Here is a 21,770-nt window from a genome sequence, read left to right as displayed (position 1 = left end):
AAGTGAATAGAATGACCCACAGTGGTGTGTGTAGGTGAGTCAATGGGAAAAACACTGGACTGGGTGAAGAATCCCATGGACTAGGTTCAAATCCCAGCTCTCTGCACCTCACTTTCCTCATCTGTAAAATGAGATGGTTGGACTAGATGATCCTCCCAAGTTCCCTTCAAGTCTACATGCATGATCCTACAAAAATGTTCACTATTTCAAAAGGTGATATTGTTCATCCTTCGTTTTCAAAGAGGACCAGTGGCATCTCAAGATGATACCTTGACTTAGCCTGAATTGGATTTAAGTGAGGCAGAGTTGTGCAGTCATCAGCCTCACTCTCTCCTCCCCAGTCATGGGAGTTCAGTGGCAAAACAAAGCAAAGATGAAGGGAGTGGCATTTGATCCTACCCAAAGGAGGCGTTAGAAAGTTGAAACTATCTTCCATTTCCTCTTGGTGGTGCCATAGTGCACAGAGGGCTGAGCCTGCAGACAGGAAGACCTGAGTTCAAATGTGGATTCAGATACTTATTAGCTATATGATGTTGGGCAAATCACAACCTAGTGTAGTGGTAGTGGTAGGCAGCTAGGTGGTTCAGTGGATAGAGCTTTGAGTTTGGATTCAGGAAGACCTGAGTTCAGTTACTAGCTGTGTGATCCTGGGTAAGTCACTGTCCACTTCAGAGTCAGAGTCAATAAACATTAATTAGGCACCTACTATATACTGTACTACATACACTGTGCTAAATGCTAGGGATAAATAAAAGGCAGAAGACAATCCCTGCCCTCAAGGAGCTTATAATCTAGTGGAAGAAGACTACACATGAAAAGATGCTGGGGGGGTGGGGCGGGGGGAGAAGCTCTTTAAATGATGGAGGAGCTATCCAATCTCTACCCTTCACCCTCTCTAGGCAGAGAAGGGGGGGAAGGGGACCACAGTGTACCTTGGAGTGTAGGGTCCAAAAAATGTCCTGTCTGCAATAAAAGAAACTGAGGCAGAACTCTAAGCTAATAACCATTTATTAAAGGGATCTGACCCCCTTTGATGAATGGGACCTCATCTTTCTCATGATATGAGATGCCCCTTCCTCCAGGGCCTTAGTTTTATTGTGCCTGATATCCAGACAATACAGATGAAGCAAACAAAAAACAGTTTCATTGATCTTGGCCTTGAGCCTCCAGGAGGGTCTTCATAAAATAAAGAATGCCATTGATTGACAAACCTGTATCTTGACCTTCCGGGAGGTCCTACTGAGCTGACAAGCAGACCCTTGGGCTGGGCTGGTCAACAGATGTTAAAACATCATTGAAACATTTCTGCAACATTAGGTTTGGTCCCCTACTCATCAGGAAGTAAGGGTCGAGGTCTTCTGGTTAACTTCCTGTGATAAGCAAGTGAACTTCATAACAAGCAAGTGAATTTATAATCTTGTAGTTTAGAGTTTGGAACCTGTTATAAGAAAGAGCCTATCTAAGCCATGTGTTAATTTGGACTTTCTTATGCTAATACTAGTTGACTAACTACATGTATATTGATAGACATGCATAATGCTAATAATTACTAATAATCACCACCCCCTATGGAATCACACTAAACTAATTCTGATTGGAATAAAATAGGAATGTAATTAAAATCATCTATCACAAGAGGAATGAGTTTCACAGCTGATTCCATCTTACAGGATGATGTTTCCTTAGTTTTCTCAGCTGTACAATGGGGACCATAAGAGCACCTACTTCACAGGGCTGTTGGGAGGATCAAATAGGATATTTACAAAGCTCTTAGCATAGTGCCTGATACATGGTAAGGGGCTTAATATCATTCCTTCCTCCCAAACCAGTTCCCTTACACAGACAGATATTGCATTCTGTAATAAGAATATAAGAGTGGAATCATAGTAGTTGCCTCCTAGTGACCAAATGAGATGGTGTAAGCCTTAAAGCACAATAAAAATCTTAGTTATTTGTGGTGGTGGTTGTTGTTGACTGACTAGATACACAGTGAGTCTGATGAAGGGAAGCTGGGTTGGGAGGGACCTTAGACAGGAAGAGCCTGTGGATGCCAGCAGAGGAGTGCTAAAGCAGAAAACTGACAGCTCCCTGACTTATTGACATACTAGTAAATGGAGAAGCAGGAGTGTGAGGGGAATTAGCAAGTTGCCAAGATGTTCCTCTGTCCTGAAAACCTGGTACCAGGACAGCCTGTGAGTTACTTGCAGATTCCAGTTTGTACCAGTGTGACTCCCCTCTTTTTTGGGGGGAGGAAGGAGGGGGGAGGAGCAACCTTTTTCCAATTAGTTCTAAGGAAACAAGTCCTGATTTAATCACTTGCATTCCTCTGAGAGCAAGAGAGTGAACTAGAGATGCCATTTCCCTAATGAGTTTAGTCAGGCCTTTGTGTGAGAGCTGAGCAGAGAAAGACCAGCTGAATGGGCCTTTGATAGGATTTGAAATACAGATGCATTTTAAAAGGAAGTGGTGGGAGGAGGAGATGGGGAGGGGATGTGATGCTGTCAATGAGTTATTGTGTAAAAGCACTTTTGTGTTGCCTCCTGAGCTGAAGCCTAACCCTCTCAGCCTAGTTGCTAAAGCAGTGTGGCCAAAAGACTAGCATTAATGTGTATTGCACTAACCCCATCCTCAGTTGGACACCCCCAACCCCCACCTCACCAACAATAACACTCTGCTGCCCAGGCTTGAACCCCCATCAGTGTCATTTCATTCTTGGTATTTAACCTGAGGTAGTAGATAGAATGCTGCACTTGAGAGTCAGAAACACCTTGAATGGCTTACCTCTCTGTACCTCAGTGTCTCCCAGTATATTCTCTGCTCTTTCTTTCTTCACTAGGTTTTGAAATTAAAGGAAAGAAGAGGTACAGAAAGCTTTGCAAATTTTAATTGGGGCAAAAATTTGTTTTGTTTGACTATGCTTATGTATAAGGGTTTGAGTTATTTTTTGGTGGGGGGAGAGAAGGTGGCTGTTTGCTCACTGAAAACATTTAATTGAGGCTAAAAGGTATTCTTAGATGATAGGGACCAGACCTGTGATTTCATTATTAAAGGGAATTCCAAGATGAGGAAACTCCCTCTTTTTGGTACAGGTTGTATCTTACAGTCCTAGAGAGCTGTCTCTAGCACTGAGAGGTTAAATGACCTACCCAGTGTCACACAGCCAGTAGATTGTCGAGGTGGTAGTAGAACTCAAGTCTTTCTGGCTACAAAGCTAGCTCTCGGTCCGCTATTCCAAAAGTAAAGGCAATATGCTTCTGTCCCTAGAAGAACAGGATGAAAAGTACATAGTTTTAGAAATGGGAGGAGTCAGAGAGATTTAGTTTGTAAAACCCTAAAGAGGAAAAAATTTGTTATGTAGAAGAAGCCAAATCAACCAGCATTTATTAAGGACCCAATTGGGGATACAAAGAGGCAAGAACACCCTTTGCTTAGAGGAGGGCACCATTTCCCTAAATGAGCTTAGTCAGGCCTCAAGGATGGGTGAAACAACAGGCAAACAATTATGTACAAATAAGTATATGCTGGGTAATTGAGAGTGATCTTAGGGGAAGGCACTAGCATTTGAGAAGATTCTACTTGGCCCCAGAGGGCCATCGTAGGAGCAGTAGATATTCCTTGCAGAGACAGATCTTGACTTGATAGAAGAAAAATCTTCTTACTAATTAGAACCCCAGCCAAAACCTCACTAAATTGGGTACTCCCTGTCACTGGAAGTTTTTGTATAGAGACTAGATGACCACGTTTTGGGGTCATGATTTAAAGGGAATTCCTGCTTAGGTATAAATTGGACTAGATGCCTCTTAAATTCTTTTGAACTACTACTTCTACTACTACTACTACTACTGCTAGCTAACATTTATTAAACATCTACTGCGTTCCAGACACTGTGCTCAGCACTTTACAATTATTTCATTTGATCCTCAAAACAGCCCTGGGAAGAAGGTACTATTATTATCCTCATTTTATGGATGAGGAAACTGAGAGAAACAGAGGAAAAGTGACTTGCCCAAGGTCACACAGCTGGTAACTGCCTGAACCTCGATTTGAACTCGGGTCTTCTTGACCATAGACCTGGTGCTCTTATTTACTATGCCTGCTTAGTTACCATTAGAGCATCTGTGAGTCTATAGACTTATGGATCAAGAACTAAAAATGACGTCAGAGGTCTTGTGGTCCATTGCTTTCATTTTACAAATGAGAAAATTGGGATGCAGTGAGATTGAGTGACTTGCCCAGGGTCACTGTGTGACCCTTTTTGAGGCAGGATTTGAAGCCATGTCCTCTGACTCCAGAGCCAAGGTTCTTTCCTCTATACCATGTTGTCTTTTAAGAATAAAGTATGAGGGGGCAGTTACGTGGCGCAGTGAATAGAGCACCGGCCCTGGAGTCAGGAAGGACCTGAGTTCAAATCTGGCCTCAGACACTTAACACAAAACTAGCCGTATGACTTTGGGCAAGTTACTTAACCCCAATTGCCCCACCTTCCCCCTTCAAAAAAAAAGCAAAAAAAAAAAAAAAGAATAAAGTATGAGTCAAGCAGGATCTCTTCATTTTTTCTGTGCCATAGACACCTTGGGTATTCTAGCCCTCTCAATGCTTTCATATGCCTACAGTAAAACAGGGAGGATCACAAAGGAAACCAGTGATATTGAAATATAGTTACCAAAATACTTTAAAGTTCATGGACCCTGGATTGAGAACCCCTATACAAACGGAATCTGTAACTAGTTAGTGGAGGTGCCAAGCTTGTGTCTTCTCGTAGTAAGAATTTTAAGTTATTGGAGACAATTCCCCATATGTTCACTCTCCCTTTCTTAGTCAGCCAGCTAGAAATTTTCCAGTTTGGGCTGGTTATTAGGCACTTTATCCCATGGGCACCAGCTGTGACTTCATTTGTCTTCATTAGCAGGAGACAGACACCTGAGGCTTCATGGGGTGGGTGGCACACCCTCTCCCCCTACTCAGCACCCACCCCTGCAGCAGGCAGCATCCTCAGGGAAGGTGGGCAAGGCAGGGATTAACTGTAATGTCTATGGCTACTGAAAAACAGGATTGGCCTTGAGAAGGCAGAGCCAGGTCGTACCAAGAATATCCCAGCTGACAGCTGTGGCCGTGAGGCCACTGACCCTGCTTGGATTCTAAAACTCACCCAGATAAATGACGTGTTATTAGGCAGCTTGACCAATTTCAGGGAACGTGCTTTGTTAGAGGTACTTTTTTGGATGTTTGCTGGAAGTGTATAGATAGAGAGATAAACATATAGATTTACATATATATACATATATGTGTTTATACAAACATGTATATATATTCAACACATTTTTTCCCTTTTTAGAAAAGAAGGAAAGGAAAAGAATAAATTCAAAAGAGGAATGGAAACCTCTTGTATTTGATCTGATCTTTTTTTTTTTAAACTTGGTGTATTTTCATTCTCCCTCCCTCAAACATAATCATTCTCTACCTGTCTTCCTTTCTCTACTTTTTTCTCTATTTTTAAAAATTCTAAACTTAAGATTAAATAAAAGGAGTATTTCCTATACACTGTAGAACAATCAATAAGGAGAATTATACATGGGACTGGACATCTCTATTATGTAGCATTGTAAAGTTAAATGCAACATGTAACTTTCTGTTTGTGATTTCCTTCTGCCCCTCTGTCCTCTTTACAATTTGAAGTGGAGGAAGGATGGAGAAAGCACCTTGTCTTTAACCTTTCTTTCCTCCCATCTACGCACTCTGCCCACTGGAGGGAAAAAAAGAAATACAAAATTCTTGTAGCAAATATACATAGTCAAGCATAACAAACTGCCTAGTCAGCCAAGTCTGAAAATATATGTCTCATTCTCTGTCAAGTTCATCACCTCACTAGATGTGGGTAGCAGGCTTCTTCATTGCTACTCTCACTATTGCTTTGGGAGACCATCATAGGAAAGGGGGTAGAGGGAAGAGGAAAGGCCCCCATAGCGTGGCCTTGCCAACCTACATTATCATGGATATTGATTATTTTAATAATTGTGCTATAAAGTACTGTTCCTTCCCTCTCGCAACATTCTGAAATGCTTAGCTCTGTGTGTGTGTGTGTGTGTGTGTGTGTGTGTGTGTGTGTGTGTACACAGAATGCAGATATATGACAGCTATATACAAAATGGGATTGTTGCCATGCCTTACTGCACTGGTATATGACAATCCGATGCTTCTATATCAGGACAGAGCATGTGATGGCTAGCCTATTACACCAGTGGTGGTGGGGTAGGGATCTTGGCCAGAGAGCATTCAGCTGTGGGTAGGAGCTAATTCCCCAACTTGGAGTGAGGCCACTGCAATAACAGGACTGGACACAGCAGCTGCAGGAGGTCATAAACAACTCCCTATTGCCCCAAATGCTGTTCCCTTTTATCCCAAAGCCCTCAGCACCCCTAGGCACCACTGTCACCCTGAACTAGACTTGTGGGGCCGTGCATCGCAGCGGCTTCATGGGATCTCCTTGTCACAGTGGCTCACACAAAGAGCACTGACTTTGGCATCAGAGGACAGACAGTTCACAAGATTGCTGATTTAGAGCTAAAAAAATCATCTAATCCAACCCCTTTGTTTTATAGAGGAGGAAAGGAAGAACCAGAAAGCCTGAATTGTTAGTACAGGGTCAAATAGATAGTATATTTTGAGGAGCCAGGTCCTCTGGCTTCCACAATCAATGGAATTATTGTAGAATGAAGGAATGGAATTATTAGGACCAGGTACTGCTAGACCCATGCTGTGGCTCTGCCCTTGGGACCTTGGACATGTTGCTTAACCTCTCTGGGCCTGAGTTTCCCTCTTGGTAAAATAAGGGGGAATGTTCTGGATGACCTCAAAGGTCCCTTCTCGGCCCTAAATCTACTATGCCTTTAAAGATTGTTTTTGCTTGTGTCTGGGGAAAAATAAAATACTAAGTCAAAGCTTTAAAAAATAAATAAATAGGGGTGGCTATGTGGCACAGTGAATAGACCACTGGCCCTGGAGTAAGGAGGACCTGAGTTCAAATCCTTCCTCAGATACCTAACATTTACTAGCCATGTGACCTTGGGTAAGTCACTTAACCCCAATTGCCCTGCCTTCCCCCCTCCAAAAAAGCAAAAAAAAAAAGATCTATGCCATGTGGATTACCAAAATACTTACCTGTGAAATAGGCAGTATAAGTGTTCATATCTGCTATTTACAAATTATGATAATAATTGCAACTTACATAGTATTTTATACCTTGTCATTTGCTTCTCATGACACTTTATGAAATAGGTTTTATTGATATTTTTATCCCCATTCTACAGAAGAAGAGACTGAGGTACAGAAAGGTTCATTGACTTATCCATGGTAATATAACTAATAAGTGTCAAGAGTCTGGATATGAACCCAGAGCTCTCTTTGTCCAAGGTCACAGAATGAGTCAGTGGCAGACCAGGACCAGATCCTTACCCCCTGACACCTGCAGTAGAGAAAGCACTGGCCTTAGAGTCACAAAGACCTTAGTTCAAATCTAGCCTCAGATCCTTTGACACCCACAATGGTAAAAGTACTGGACTTGGAGTCGGAGAGACCTGAGTTCACTTACTCAGACATTTATTAGCTGTGTGACCCTGGGCAAGTCACTTACCTCTGTCTGCTTCAGTTTCCTCAATTGTAAAATGAGGAAAATAGCAACACCCACTTCACAGGGTTGTCGTGAGAATGACGTGAGATAATAACTGTAAAAGCACTTAGCACATTTTCTGACACATAAGCACACAAATGCTTATTCCTTCCCCTCCTCTCACCCAGTGTTTTCTTTCCCTACACCACACTGCCTTCCCAAGAAGTCCCTTGACTTTAAGATGGATTCTGTTTTGATTTACCCTTCACAAAGAAGAACTAAGGAAAATAATGAGGTTCTACATCAGGTGGTAGAGAGGATTTGTTTTAATTAAAATTTGTTTCAATCAATGAAGAGCCATCTTCTCTCTCTTTCCTACCTTCCCCTTCCTATTCCTGTTAAGCGAGAAAGAAAGAAAAAAGCCCAGTTGTAAACATAGATAATTAAGCAAAACAAATTCCTGCATTGGCCATGTCATACATCAATGAGTGTATGTATATATTACATATATATGTATGTGTATATTCATGTGTATTTATGTCTTATTTTGCACTCTGAGTCAATCACTTGTCTGTCAAGAGGTGAGTGGAATGTTTTATCACGAGTCCTGGTAGAGAGATTTTAAAAGAAATAGAGAATTCACCATCCCTGATCCCTGAGGAATATGTAGTTTGGTTGGGTAAGCAGAGCACAGATATATGAAAATGACTTAGACACACATCACTGTAGTCTCTAACATGTTACTCTCTTGTGTCAGCAACAAGAGTGTTTTGTTTTGTGAGCTCTGTACCCTATGGTTTTTCCTCCAAACCTACTTTTCCCTCACTCTCTTGGTTTATGGGGAGATGGAGGGGATGGAACAGAAGAGCTGCCTTTAAGTATTTGAAGGGCTGTCAAGTAGAAAGATTCCATTTATTTTTGTTTGGCACTGGATGGCAGAACTAATAATAATGGATAGAAGTTAGAGAAAGATAGATTTTAGCTTGCAAAAGAGAAAAACTTTATATTGGAGTCATCCCAAAGGGTAGTGGGTTGGTTCAGAAGATAGTGGGTTTGGGGCCGCTAGGTGGCACAGTGAATAGAGACCCAGCCCTGGAATCAGGAGGACCTGAGTTCACATCCAACCTCAGACACTTAACACTTACTAGCCGTGTGACCTTGGGCAAGTCACTTAACCCCAATTGCCGTGCCTTCTCTCCAAAAAGCAAAAAAGAAGAAGATGGTGGGTTCCTTATCATTGAAAGTCTTCTGGTAAAAATAACTGGCTGTGTAACCTTGAGCAAGTTACTTAACCCCAATTGCTTAAGGAACAAAAAAAAAAAAGTCTTTTGGCAAAGGCTGAGATGTTAGGTGTATTGGGGAGGTGAATTTCTTCTCAGATACAGGTGGAATATGACTTTGGAATCCCCTTCTAGCTCTGAGATTCTGTCATTCTCTACCACAGGGCACCAGTGATTTTTGTGTAGCTCCAGATAAGTTCATCCTGAATGTCACACAAGGCCACATGAGTACAGGTAAGGGATGGGATGAGATGAATCTCTCAATGCAAAGAAGCCAAATCTGTCCAGTTAGTTTTAGGCTGGTGATTACCCCTTCCTTCTTTTTATTCATTTCATGCCCTCTTTGCTGGAATATGTGGTTGCCTGGTTTTGTATTCTCTTCAGTCATTCTTTTCCTTCTGATGGTTTGCTCTCCCAACACCTAGGACAGAGCCTGGTGCATAATACGTGGTCATTGTTTCATTTGCTCTTCTGATCTCCAAAGAGAGCAGCTTCAGTAATGCCCTCAGCCCCAACAAACAGTTATTGAAGGGAGGTAATCTGTATGACTCTGAGGAGGAAGGCTGACTCTGAAAAACTGAGGGAGAGTCACTTGGATTGCCAGTGAGGGGATGCTCAGTTAGGACCTTAATCACAGCCAGTGTCTTTGCTTTTCAGAGATAACCCATTACTACCTGTATTGCAGCCAAGGCCTGAGTAACCCATTCCAACAGGTATGCACATCCTTCCCTGCCCCCTATTCCTCCATTTCACCACAGTTTCCATCAAATCCCCACCATCACCACCAGCATCTTGGGCAGTAGGAATAAATATGTATAGTTTCTAGGGCTGTGTTGGCTACCACCTCACTTTTGTCCTTTAGAGAAAGAGATTTGTTTAGTTTCTTCATCTGTAAAATGGGAATAATAATAGCACTTAGCACAGAGTTGTTGATCACATGAGATCATATCTGTGAAGTGCTTTTAGAACCTTTAAGTACATGTAAATGTTATAACATGCAACAGTCTCTATAGTATTGTTGTTGTCTTCTGGGGCAATTTGTGCTGGGAAAACATACAGTGAATTTTAGGAACCCTCGGGACTGAAGAGGAAGGAAATCTCAGTGCTAGCTGGAAGGGTACATGCATGATTGGGGATGCTTTGTTGAACTCATTCTAAGGGTCAACATTGGCTTCGTGGGGAGGGTTGAGCCACAGGGCCCCTAGAATGATCCCAGTGGATCCTTAGCTCCTTAGTGTGAGTGTGAGGAATAGCAAATGGCCTCTAATGGTTTGCTCCTCTCTTGCTCTCAGGCATTGACCATCTTCCAACGATCACTGACTACAATGCAGATTCAGGTCCTTGGCCTGTTACAATTTGCAGTGCCCTTGTTCCCCACAGCAGAGGTGAGGAAAGGAAGTGAAGATGGGGAGTAGGGGTGGGAGGGTGGAGGGAAGAAGGGGAGCGTTCATGGCTTTCTGAAGCCGAGAAGGTATGGTCATTTAGTCCATCTTCTTCCAGAGAGGGTCATCTAGTAGAATGAGGACACCATGGAGGGTGCGACACCAAATCCAGCCTGGTAGTCACTCTTACCATGGTACCAGTTGGTGTTTGAGAGGTTTTTTTCCCCCCTTTCCCTCATACTCCCTCAAATGGTTAGGAATGTGCTGAGGATTATCTTAATCTTCGTAGGCAGTTAGAATACTGCCTCTGATGCTAAACTTTCCATATGATCTTAGACAAATCACACTTTGCCTATCTGATATTCCATTTCCCCATCTACAAAATGGGGGGGGGGTATGGACAGAATGGCCTCTGAATTCCCTTCCATGTCAAATTCACATCCTGTGATCACATCATGACCTTCTTGCTGCCTGTAACTCAGAGCATCCAAGAGCCTCAGCTAGAAACTAATGCCTACTGCACGCTTTTCCCCTTCCCCCCTCCCTATTTCCACCTGATCCCTGGAGCCAGATTCCCACTTGCATGGGTCAGACTCGTTTTCTAATTTTTTGAGAGAATACTGAGAATGTATAATGCATTCTCTCTCCATCCCTCTTCCTTGTGAGTTGGCTCCTTCCCCCTGGTTTTAAAAGCTTCTTTGCAAAAGCAGGCATATTGTTTCAACCACAAACCTTGTCTCCTTCTCCCCACTTCAGAAAGATCTGCTTGGGATACAACTGCTGCTGAACTCATCTGAGTCCAGCCTCCACCAGCTGACTGCTATGTTAGACTGCAGAGGTCTGCACAAGGTATACAAGCTGGGGAGGGGAGGAAGGGGCCATACTGTAGAATTAAAGACTTTGTCCCAAGCTAGGGTGACTAATGGAGGATGGCAGGTGGGGAGCAGTTGCCTTGAGACCTAGCTAGGTTTTACCATGAAGGGGCTATAGCTGTAGAGTAAAGGGGAGGGTGTTGGAGTTTACGAGTCTTCCTGAGATTCCTTCCAGCAGCTGGGAGAAGGAGGCTTTGAGTAAATCACGGAAACCTTCTGTTCCAGGGACTGATGAGTCACTGCCCCATATTGCAGACACATGATCCCCAGTCTACAGCTGTTCTCCTGGGGAGTTAGGGTACCAGGCTTTCTGTTATTATCAAAATGCATTGTTTAAAAACTTGTTTGTGCAAAGAAAACTAGAGAGACCCAATCCCTGCTCTCTCAAAAAGCCCCATTTGTGTGGACAGAGAACATATATGTACTGTATGTGAGAGAGAGAGAGAGAGAGAGAGAGAGAGAGAGAGAGAGAGAGAGAGAACAAGTGCCAGAGAAAGAGATCTGCTATTTTATTAGACATTACTAGTCTGGGAGCTTCCTCTACAACAAACATTTCAGATCCCTATGACTTAGATAAAGCCTAAGGAGTTTTCTGAGACATGAGGACATTAAGTGACTTGCTCAGGTCTTCCTGACTCCAAACTCAGGCTCTATCCACTATAATGTACTCATATAGGGAATGTGCAGTCAAAAATTTCAGCTCCTCTACTTAGTACCATTGCGATCTTGGGCAAATCACATAATCTCTAAGGAGGAGGTTACACTAGATGGTCTTTAAAGTTTCTTCAAGATCTAAATTTAAAGCTGTGTTTGTTTTTCAGTCATTTCTGTCATGTCCAACTCTTCATGGCCCCATTTGGGGTTTTCTTGGCAAAGATATAGGAATGGTTTACCATTTCCTTCTCTGGGTCATTTTACAGATGAGGAAACTGAGGCAAACAGAGTTAAAGGACTTGCCCAGGGTCACCCAGCTAGTAAGTGTCTGAGGCTGGATTTGAACTTGGGAAGATAAGTCTTCCTGATTCCAAGCCAGGTACTCTAGCCACTTTGCTGCCTAGCTGCCCCAAAAATATAAGACAGGAGACCATGAACTGGTCTATGACTACATGAAAATATTCACATCAAATGCCTACGTTAGAGGGAAGGGAAGGAAGAAATACTTGACAAGAATGGTACCTTGAGTTGTCATATTCATTCCAGAATGAGTTTTCCATCCATTCTCCCCTCCCTTTTCAGGATTACCTTGATGCTCTAATTGGTATCTGCTATGATGGCGTTGAAGGGCTGCTCTATCTTGGCCTGTTCTCCCTCTTGGCTGCCATGGCCTTCTCCACCATGATCTGTGCAGGGCCTCAGGCCTGGAAATATTTGGTGGTGAGGTAGGTTCACTGGAGAAAGAAGAGGGGTAGTCTCCTTCTGTTTCTCTGCAAAGGGATAAGGAGGAACATGACCACTGGTCTGGGTCCTCTGCTCTGAGATTTAAAGAGTTTATCCTGAGTCTAGAAGAGGGTGAGAGAATGGTTGAGGCTTCAGCCTTCAGTGGGTAGTTGGTTTTCTACGAAAGTTTCTAGGAAATTTTAGGAACATTAATGTGGAGAATTGATGGTGACCATAGTGGGGTTGGATTGGGGAATGCTTTTACTAAAGTTAGACCATGATACTTTAATCTTTAAGCTGCCCCTCCCCTTAGATATGAATTCCTTTGATGTTCAACTTTTAAAGGTAGTTAGAAGAAAACAAGATGAAGCTAGACAACTGTTGAGGGCCTGCCATCTGCTAGGAAGCTGGGCAGACAGTGCCCTAAACAGCCCCTTTTCTGTTGCCATCCTTCACTGTCTTGTGTTACATGAGACCTTACATTATAGAATGGGGGGAGGGGGGAGGTTTAATACTAGTGTATTCTTATCAGTCTCCTTTCTCCCTACTTCCCACTTCTGCCCACACTTTCTCTAACAGCCAAGCAAGACAATTTTTACAGTGTATAAGTATAATGGAGATGCAAAGATAGAAAGATAGGTGAACTGAATATACTTTTAAAAAAATTAGAAATTCAACAAATAAACCTAAAATAAGCACAAAAGAGAAATTATTAAAGATTAAAGGGGAAATAAATTGGCAACAACAGAAATTATAAATAAAAATAAAAGCTGGGTCTCTGAAAAGACTACTAAAATTGATCAACCCCTAGCTAATATGATTAAAAAGAAGAGAACGGGGGGCAGGGGCAGGATGGCAGAGTAGAAGCATGACCTCCGAGCTGCTCTGGCTTCCACCTTCCCCAATCAATGTAAAAAGGGGACTCTGAACAAACTTTGGAGCTACAGAACCACAAAATGACACAGAGAAGCTAACCTCCTGCTGAGGACAGCCTGGCAGGCTGATTCCTTCCAGCTCAGCTCTGAGAGCTGAGCCCAGGTGTGAAGACCGTAGGTTTTAGCCCCGTGTCAGGCCTGACCAGCCACCAGCCATAGGCACTCAAGATCAACAGCAGCTGTGGTCATTTCCAGAATTATCAACACATAGATGTTAAGGACAAAGTGAGAGGTCAGTGCAGTCTGGACTTTGGGACCCAGTAAGTGGGAGTGCGTGGCCTTTGCCCCCAGGGTGAGAAGCCACTGAGACACCAGTACAGCCAGCCAGCAGCCTAGTGGAAGCTTCAGCTCTTGGCCTGCAGAGTATAGAGGGACCAAGTGACCAGTCTGAAGGGTAATTGCTCTTGCTTTAACCTACTTGGATCTGATTGCAGTCTAAGGTGGAGGTTCTGGGGTGTGTGTCCAGCTTGCCAGAGCGTGTGGAGACCTCAGAGAGGGCACCCATCTAATACCTCCGGCAGCTGAGAAAACCCCAGTGTTTGGGACGAAAACTCCCCTGTCTAGTGGCAGAGTTCTACTGTGGCAAAAAGCCCAGGGGTCAAGTGACTGAGGGGTGACATGAACAGGCAAAGGAAACAAAGCAGACAGAAGATTCCAACATTAGACTCCTATTTTGGGGACAAAAAGGAGCAAAGCATGGAACAGGAGGAAGACAGTGAAGTCAGAACTCCTGTACCAAAAGCTTCCAAGGAAAATACGAGCTGTTTACAGGCCATACAGGACCTTAAGAAGCAAATAAGAGAAGTGGAGGAAAAATTGGGAAGAGAAATGAGAACGATGCAAGAAAATTATGAAATGAGAGTCAACAGCCTGACTGAGGAAAATAATGCCTTAAAAAAATAGACTAACTCAAATGGCAAAAGAGGCTCAAAAAGGCAATGAGGAGAAGAATGCCTTAAAAAGCCAAATTTGCCAGATGGAAAAAGAATCTCAAAAGCTCAATGAGGAGAATCATTGCTTCAGAATTAGATTGGAGCAAATGGAAGCTAATGACTTGATGAGAAATCAAGATGCTGTTAAACAGATCCAAACAAATGAAAAAATAGAAGGCAATGTGAAATATCTCATGGGCTTTTTGCCACAGTAGTACTCTGCCACCAGACAGGGGAGCTGTCATCGCAAATACTGGGGTTTTCTCAGCTGCCAGAGGTATTAGTTGGGTGCCCTCTCTGAAGCCTCCACATACTCTGGCAAGCTGGTCACACACCCCAGGACCTCCACCCTAGACTGCAATCAGATCCAAGCAGGTTAAAGGAAGAGCGATTACCCCTCAGACTGGTCGCTTGGTCCCCCTACATTCTGCAGGCCAGCAGCTGAAGCTGCAACGTGGTGCCAGCTAAGCCAAGGAGTCTCAGCAGCTTCTCGCCCTGGGGGCAAAAGCTGAGGCACTCCCAAGTACTGGTCCCAAAGTCCAGACTGCACTGACCTCTCGCTTTGTCCTTAGCATCTGTGTTGATAAATCTGGAAATGGCCACAGCTGCTAGTGATCTGGAGTCCCTCCAGCCAATGACTTGTCAGGCCCGGCCTGGGGCTAAAACCTCCGACTCTCACAAGCCTGAGCTCGGAGAGCACTGTGCTGGCCGATTCCTGCCGGCCTGATGGGCTGTCCTCAGCGGGAGGTTAGCTTCTCTGTGTCATTTTGTGGGTTCTGTAGCTCCAAAGTTTGTTTAGAGTCCTCTTTTACATGGATTGGGAAAGGTGGAAGCCGGAGCTGCCCAGAGGTCCTTCTTCTACTCCATCGAACTTTTAAAGAGCAGTTAGTACACAAATTATTCTCAAAATTGAGAAAGAAAGCACCGTACCTTTTATGAGACAAATATAGCCCTGATACCTAAACGAGCGAAGAATAAAACACAGAAAGAAAACTATAGGCCAATATCATTAATGAACATTGACTCAAAAGTTTTAAACAAAATCCTTTCAAACAGACTATAGCAATTTATCCAAGAAATCATCCATTATAATCAAATGGGGTTTTTACCAGGAATGCAAGAATGTTTCAACATTAGGAAAACAATGAACAGAAGTATTCATATTAAAAACTAAAATATAAAAAACCAAATGATGATTTCAATAGAAACATAAAAATGCCTTTGATAAGTACATTTTTTAATGCTAAAAGTACTACAAAGTATAACCATATAGGGTCTTTTTTTTTTTTTGCTTTTGCTTTTTTTGGAGGGGGAAAGGCAGAGCAATTGGGGTTAAGTGACTTGCCCAAGGTCACACAGCTAGTAAGTGTTAAGTGTCTGAGACCAGATTTGAACTTAGGTCCTCCTTATTCGATGGTCAGTGCTCTATTCACTGTGCCACCTAGGCACCCCTGAGACCTTTTTAAATATCGTATAAAGCATCAATCTGAAATCAAAATCAAGAATCAAAAGCAATGGAAATATGCAAGGAAAGATTCCTTCTCTCCTCATTTATTGATATAGTTTTAGAAATTCTAGCAATAGCTGTAAGAAAAGAGAAGAGAATTAAAGGAATAAAGGTAGGTAAGGAGGAGATAAAACCACTCCCTGTTTAATGACGATATGATGATTTATTTGGAAAATCTTAGGTTATCAACAAAAATACTGAGATAATAGCTTCAACAAAGTTGCAGGCTACAAAATAAATCCTTATAATCAACAGTATTTCTATTAATACTAACAAAACACAAGAAGCAGTAATAGAAAGGAAAATCTAATTCCAAATAAGCACAAAATGCATAAAATACCTGGGGATCAACCTCCCAAAGCACACAAACGATTAATATAAATTTAATTACAAAGTTCTCCTTAAAGAAATAAAGAATTTAAATAAGTAGATGAATATTCACTGCTCATGAAAATGACAATACAACCAAAATAATTTAAACTTTTGATGCCAAACCAATCAAATTACCAAGGGAATACTTGGTAAAAAAAAATAATAATAACAAAAATCCTTTGGAAAAGCAGATTCAAGGGGCAGCCAGGTGACTCAGTGAATAAGAGCACTGGCTCCAGTGTCAGGATGACCTGGGGATCAAATCTGGGCTCAGATACTCAGCACCACACCCAGAAATAACTGGCCGTGTAACCTTGATCAAGTTACTTAACCCCAATTGCTTTAAAAAAAAAAAAAAAGAAATAGGGCAGCCAGGTAGCACAACGAGTTAGACCACAGGCTCCAGTGTTGGGATGACCTGGGGATCGAATCCAGGCTCAGATACTTAGCACCCACCCAGAAACACCTGGCCGTGTAACCTTGAGCAAGTTACTTAACCCCAATTGCTTAGGGGCGGCCAGGTGGCTCAGCGAGTAAGAGCACTGGCTCCAGTGTTGGGATGACCTGGGGATCAAATCCGGGCTCAGATACTTAGCACCACACCCAGGAATAACTGGCCCTGTAACCTTGAGCAAGTTACTTAACCCCGATTGCTTAAAAAAAAAAGAAAAGAAAAGCAGATTCAGAATATCAAGGGAAATGATGAAAAAAAATGAGGATGAAGAGAGAATAGCACTTGCAGATCTCAAATTATATTATAAAGCAGCAGTCATCAAAACCATCTGGTGTTGGTTAAGGAATAGAGTGAAATTAATCAAATAGAACATATAGACAAGGGAGATTCAGAAATAGTAGAACTCAGTAACCCATTGTTTGATAAAATGGAAAATATAAATCACCTAGGGAGAAACTCTCTATTTAATAGAAACTGTTAGAAAAACTAGAAAGCTGTCTGACAGAAATTAGACTTAGACTAACATTTTATACCATAATTTGTAAAACATTCAAAATGGATACATGACCTCAGTATTAAAGATTATGCTATTAAAAAATTAAAAGGCAAATGGGTTTCATATTTCTCAAAACTATGGGTAGGAAATGTATTGTTAACCAAAAAAGAAATAGAAACAAGCAAAAAATAAAATAGAAAACTTTGATTATTTGAAACTGAAAAACTTCTACACAGACAACATTAATGCTTCTAGGATGAGAAGGGAGGTGGTCAAATGAGAAAAAAATCTGTATCCAATTTCTCTGATAAGAGTTTGATATCCAGGATACATATGGATACGTGCACACGCATACGCACGCACACACACAGACACATGTGTGTGTATATATGTATATATATGACTAATATCCTTTCCCCAATAGATAAATGGTCAAAGAATATAAACAAACAGTTCTCAAAAAGAACTGCAAAGTATTCACAAACACATGAAAACATGCTCCAAAATCACTAATAAGAGAAGTGCAAATGAAAACAACCCTGACGTTTTACCTCACACCTTATAAGTTGGAAAAAATGACAAAAAATGGCAACGAGGTTGGAGGGGCTGTGGAAAGATAGGCATATTAATACATTGTTGGTGGAGTTGTGAAACAGTACAACTGTTTTGGAAAGCAGTTTGGAATTATGCAAATAAGGTGACTAAAATGTCTATACTATTTGATCCAGAGACCCAGTTACTGGGCTTTATACTCTAAGAAAGCCATCAATAAGAAAAAAAAAGTCCTCATACTCCAAAATATTTATAGCAGCATTTTTTGTGATAGGTAAGAATTAGAAACAAAGTAAATCCTCAACAATTGGGAAATAACTAAACAAATTGTGGTATATACATGTGATGAAATATTATTATACTGTAAGAAATTATGTGTAATAGAGAAGTATGAAGAGATCTGCATGAACTGATGCAGAGTGAAGCAGACAGCATAGTAAAAAATATACACAGTCACTGCAGCAATGTAAATGGAAAGAATGATACATCAAAAATAAATGTAACAAAATTATAAAGCTCAAACAGGACTCAAATAAGAAGACACCCCCAACCTGTCCCTTCAGAGATAGGGAGATGGCTGGAGATGGGTAGGTAGAGCATGTATTGAGTGCTCACTATATGCCCAATACCGTGCTAAACCTAGAGAACACAAATACCAGAAAAAGACAACACATAGAGGAGAGCTGAGAAGCAGGGCGTGGGCAGAGAAGGGAAGGCATTCACATGGGAAGGCGGAGAGGAGGTCTGGGGCCTCATGGGCTGGCCCAGCTTTGAAAATGGGTGGTTAGAATGGAGGCAGGACCTCCAATAGAATTTCTGGGAGGAGCTCACCTATGAGAGGCAGGTAGAGGCCTTGCCATAGTGGGGAGAAGGCCCCTGGGGTCCAGAGGTGGTCTGAATAAAACAGTCCCTGCTTTCAAGGTGCTTACTATCTGGTAGGCAGAGAAGATGTATACAAATGAAAATAAATATTATGCTGTCTTGTGTTGCTAGTTAAGTGTCCGATTTAGTTACGGTAACATATGAGAAGTGACAAAAATGAGGGGTATGGATAAAGTGCTGTTGGTATTTAGAGGTGGGGAAGGAAGATTGTCATGGGGTGGTGTGGTCATGAAAGACTTCAGGGAGGAGGTGAGTCTTGAGTCCTGTTTTATTTGGATAAAGGGTGACAAAGGCCTGGGTACTCCAGTTGTTGAGAATGACATAAACAAAAGACCAGACTGGGTTAGGGTGGAGAGTTCATGTAGAGTAGCAGGCAACAAGGTTAGCAAGCTAGGTTGTGGGCAGATCATGAAGGCCTTGAATGCCAGGCTAAGGATGCCTAGCATTCCTCCCCATGTTCCTATCTCTGACATGCCATGCTTTGCCTCTTGTTTCAGGGACAGGAGCTATGATGACATTGACGAAGATGACCCTTTCAACCCCCAGGCCCGGCGCATTGCTGCCCACAACCCTACCCGGGGCCAACTCCGAAGTTTTTGCAGTTACAGCAGCAGTCTGGGCAGTCAGACCAGCCTGCATCCCCCAGCCCAGACAGTCTCAAATGCCCCTGTCTCGGAATACATGTGAGCCCAAGGGAATGAGTGGGTTCAGTACCCTCAGCTTCCCCAAATCCCAAGTTAGGAAAACAAACCATTGTACAGAAGCCCTTCATAGTTCTGTTTTGCCTGTGAAGAAATGAGAGGGGTTCCCCAGGTCTAACTTCCTAGGCCAAAAGGAACAGAGAAAATGCCCCTACTCTACTCTCTGTAGAATGAAAGGGGCATACCCTCTAAATATGGCCTGTGATGAGCTAGCCCTGGGTTGGGGCACCGCTGGCCAGAGACAATATAGGGCTGCATAGAAAGATAATAAAGGCAACTGAAGAAAAAATATCACAAGGCAAGAGTTTTTAGCTTCTATCATAGACCCCTTTTCAGAATAATGTTTTTAAATGCATAAAAGAAAATACATAGGGTTACAAAGGAAATAATTCTATTATTATGAAAATTATAATTATCTTATAAAAATTTTAAAATTATTTTAAAAATTTTGTTTTTAGGTCCATAGCCCCCAGGTTAAGAAGCCCTAATCCTAGAGGGATCCAGGGGTTGGGGTGGCGGTCCCAATGTGCCATTCCTTCTGTCCTTCTACTCTGCCAGTGATATTTAGCAGCTAAGATATTATATATGATATGATGTGATGTTATATCATGTATCACATATATGATTTATATTATGTTATATACTACATCACATCATATCCACAAGTCTCTTGTGGATGACCAAAGGACAGATCTGGACGTTTAATACAAATTTCTAAATGCAGGGCTGTTGGGGCTGCCGCACCTCCCATTATCTCCCTATCTGGGCACCTCACTCCTGATGTGAGCCTCCCTATACCTGATCTGTTTGTGCCTTCCTCTCTCCTTTTGTTTTTACATTCCCCATTCATTTTTGCTTTCTTGGTCCCCCTCCTAAACAGTGTCTTCCAACCTTGCAGGAACCAAGCAATGCTCTTTGGTGGGAACCCACGCTATGAAAACGTCCCACTGATTGGAAGAGCCTCTCCTCCCCCCACGGTACTCTGGCCTGCTGAAGCTAAGTCATGGCAATAAATTCCCTTTTCTCAAATTCTCCCTCCTCAACAGCCTTTCCTTTTGAAAGAAGGAAAGAAAGTGAAGGAGAAAGGGTGGAGATCCCACAATGTCTAGGCTGGTGTTAAATCCTTAGCTGTCCACTATTTGGTATCTTTTAGAGTAGATCACAAATATGTAAAGAGTCTGAATTATTCAGAGGATTCCTGGGTAGGGATATTCCTTCAACTAATGAAATTTGGCACCTTATCTGTAATTTATATGTAGTCTTAGGGAAGTTAGTAAATCAGAGGTGTCAAACAAGCACTAACAACACTCTCCCCTACAACCAGATAAAATTATATGTAAATAAAATAAAAATACAGTAGAACATAGATAATGTTAATATGTGGTTTTCTAAGTCAGTAAACTGCCTACAGGAATTATGTAAAAAAGGCAGCTAGGTGGCTTGGTAGATAGAGCTCTGGGCCTGAAATCAGGAAGACCTGAATTCAAATCCAGCCTTAGATGCTTCCTGTGTGACCCTGGGCAAATCACTTGACCTCTGTCTGCCTCAATCCATTGGAGAAGGAAATGGCAAAACACTCCCATATCTTTGCTAAGAAAACCCCATGGACAGTATTAGTGTCCTGTGGTCCATGGGGTCACAAAGAGTCAGAAAGGACTGAACAGCAGTGGACCAGTTTCTATTTGAGTTTGACCCCTCTGTGGTAGAGCATTGAGAAATTAAGTAATTAGCCCAGGGTCATACACATACAGTATGTGTCAGAGGCAGGGCTTGAACCTGGGTCTTCCTGGACATCTCTATACATGAGGCCTTTCACCACTGTATTATAGTGGGGTACAATAGAGTGTTATAGGATTGTGGATTTAGAAATAGACCTTAAAAGCTATCTAGCCCAACCCCCTAATTTTACAGAGGAAACTTAGGCACAGAGCAATTCATTGGATCATAGATTTTTTTTTTGAGGGAGGAAAGCAAGGTAACTGGAGTTGTGACTTGCCCAAGGTCACACAGCTGGTAAATATGTCAAGTGTCTGAGGCTGCATTTGAACTCAGGTCCTCCTGACTCCAAGGCTGGTGCTCTATTCACTGCACCACCTAGCCGCCCCTAGATCATAGATTTAGAACTGGTGGGTACCTTAGAGACCATCCAGTCCAACCTCCTCACCGCCCCCCTTCCCTCTTCTAGTTGTTGTTCAGTCCCTTCAGTCATGTCCAACTCTTTGTGACTCCATTTGGGTTTTCTTAACAAAGATATTGGAGTGGTTTTCCATTTCTTCTGCAGCTCCTTTTACAGATGAGGAAACTGAGGCAAACAGGGTTAAGTGATTTATCCATGGTCACACAGCTAGTAAGTATCTAAGACCAGATTTGAACTCGGGAAGATGAGTCTTCCTGACTCTAGGCCCACAATCTGTCTGCTGTA

General features: G+C 42.3%; 1 protein-coding gene across 2 annotated transcripts in view; it reads left to right on the top strand.

The window, feature by feature from the left end:
- TTYH2 (tweety family member 2) overlaps positions 1 to 21,770 on the top strand; it is a 95,421-nt gene that overhangs the window by 68,560 nt on the left and 5,091 nt on the right. The window contains exons 7-13 of one of the 2 annotated variants that reach the window (XM_069076503.1): positions 9,051 to 9,120; positions 9,544 to 9,599; positions 10,179 to 10,271; positions 11,025 to 11,117; positions 12,377 to 12,519; positions 19,145 to 19,330; positions 20,247 to 20,325. In XM_069076503.1, coding sequence (XP_068932604.1) covers positions 9,051 to 9,120; positions 9,544 to 9,599; positions 10,179 to 10,271; positions 11,025 to 11,117; positions 12,377 to 12,519; positions 19,145 to 19,330; positions 20,247 to 20,325 — 720 coding nt within the window. Of the gene's footprint in view, positions 1 to 9,050; positions 9,121 to 9,543; positions 9,600 to 10,178; positions 10,272 to 11,024; positions 11,118 to 12,376; positions 12,520 to 19,144; positions 19,331 to 20,228; positions 20,326 to 21,770 lie in introns of both variants that reach the window. The other variant, XM_069076502.1, reaches the window with a different exon arrangement.

Source organism: Petaurus breviceps, unplaced genomic scaffold (genome assembly GCF_028583685.1).
Source record: "Petaurus breviceps papuanus isolate PSGF00001 unplaced genomic scaffold, PetGlider_PUasm1.0 90925, whole genome shotgun sequence".
NCBI classification, from domain to species: Eukaryota; Metazoa; Chordata; class Mammalia; order Diprotodontia; family Petauridae; genus Petaurus; species Petaurus breviceps.
Note: the sequence above shows the minus strand (reverse complement) of the source record. Positions and strands in the feature narration are given on the sequence as shown.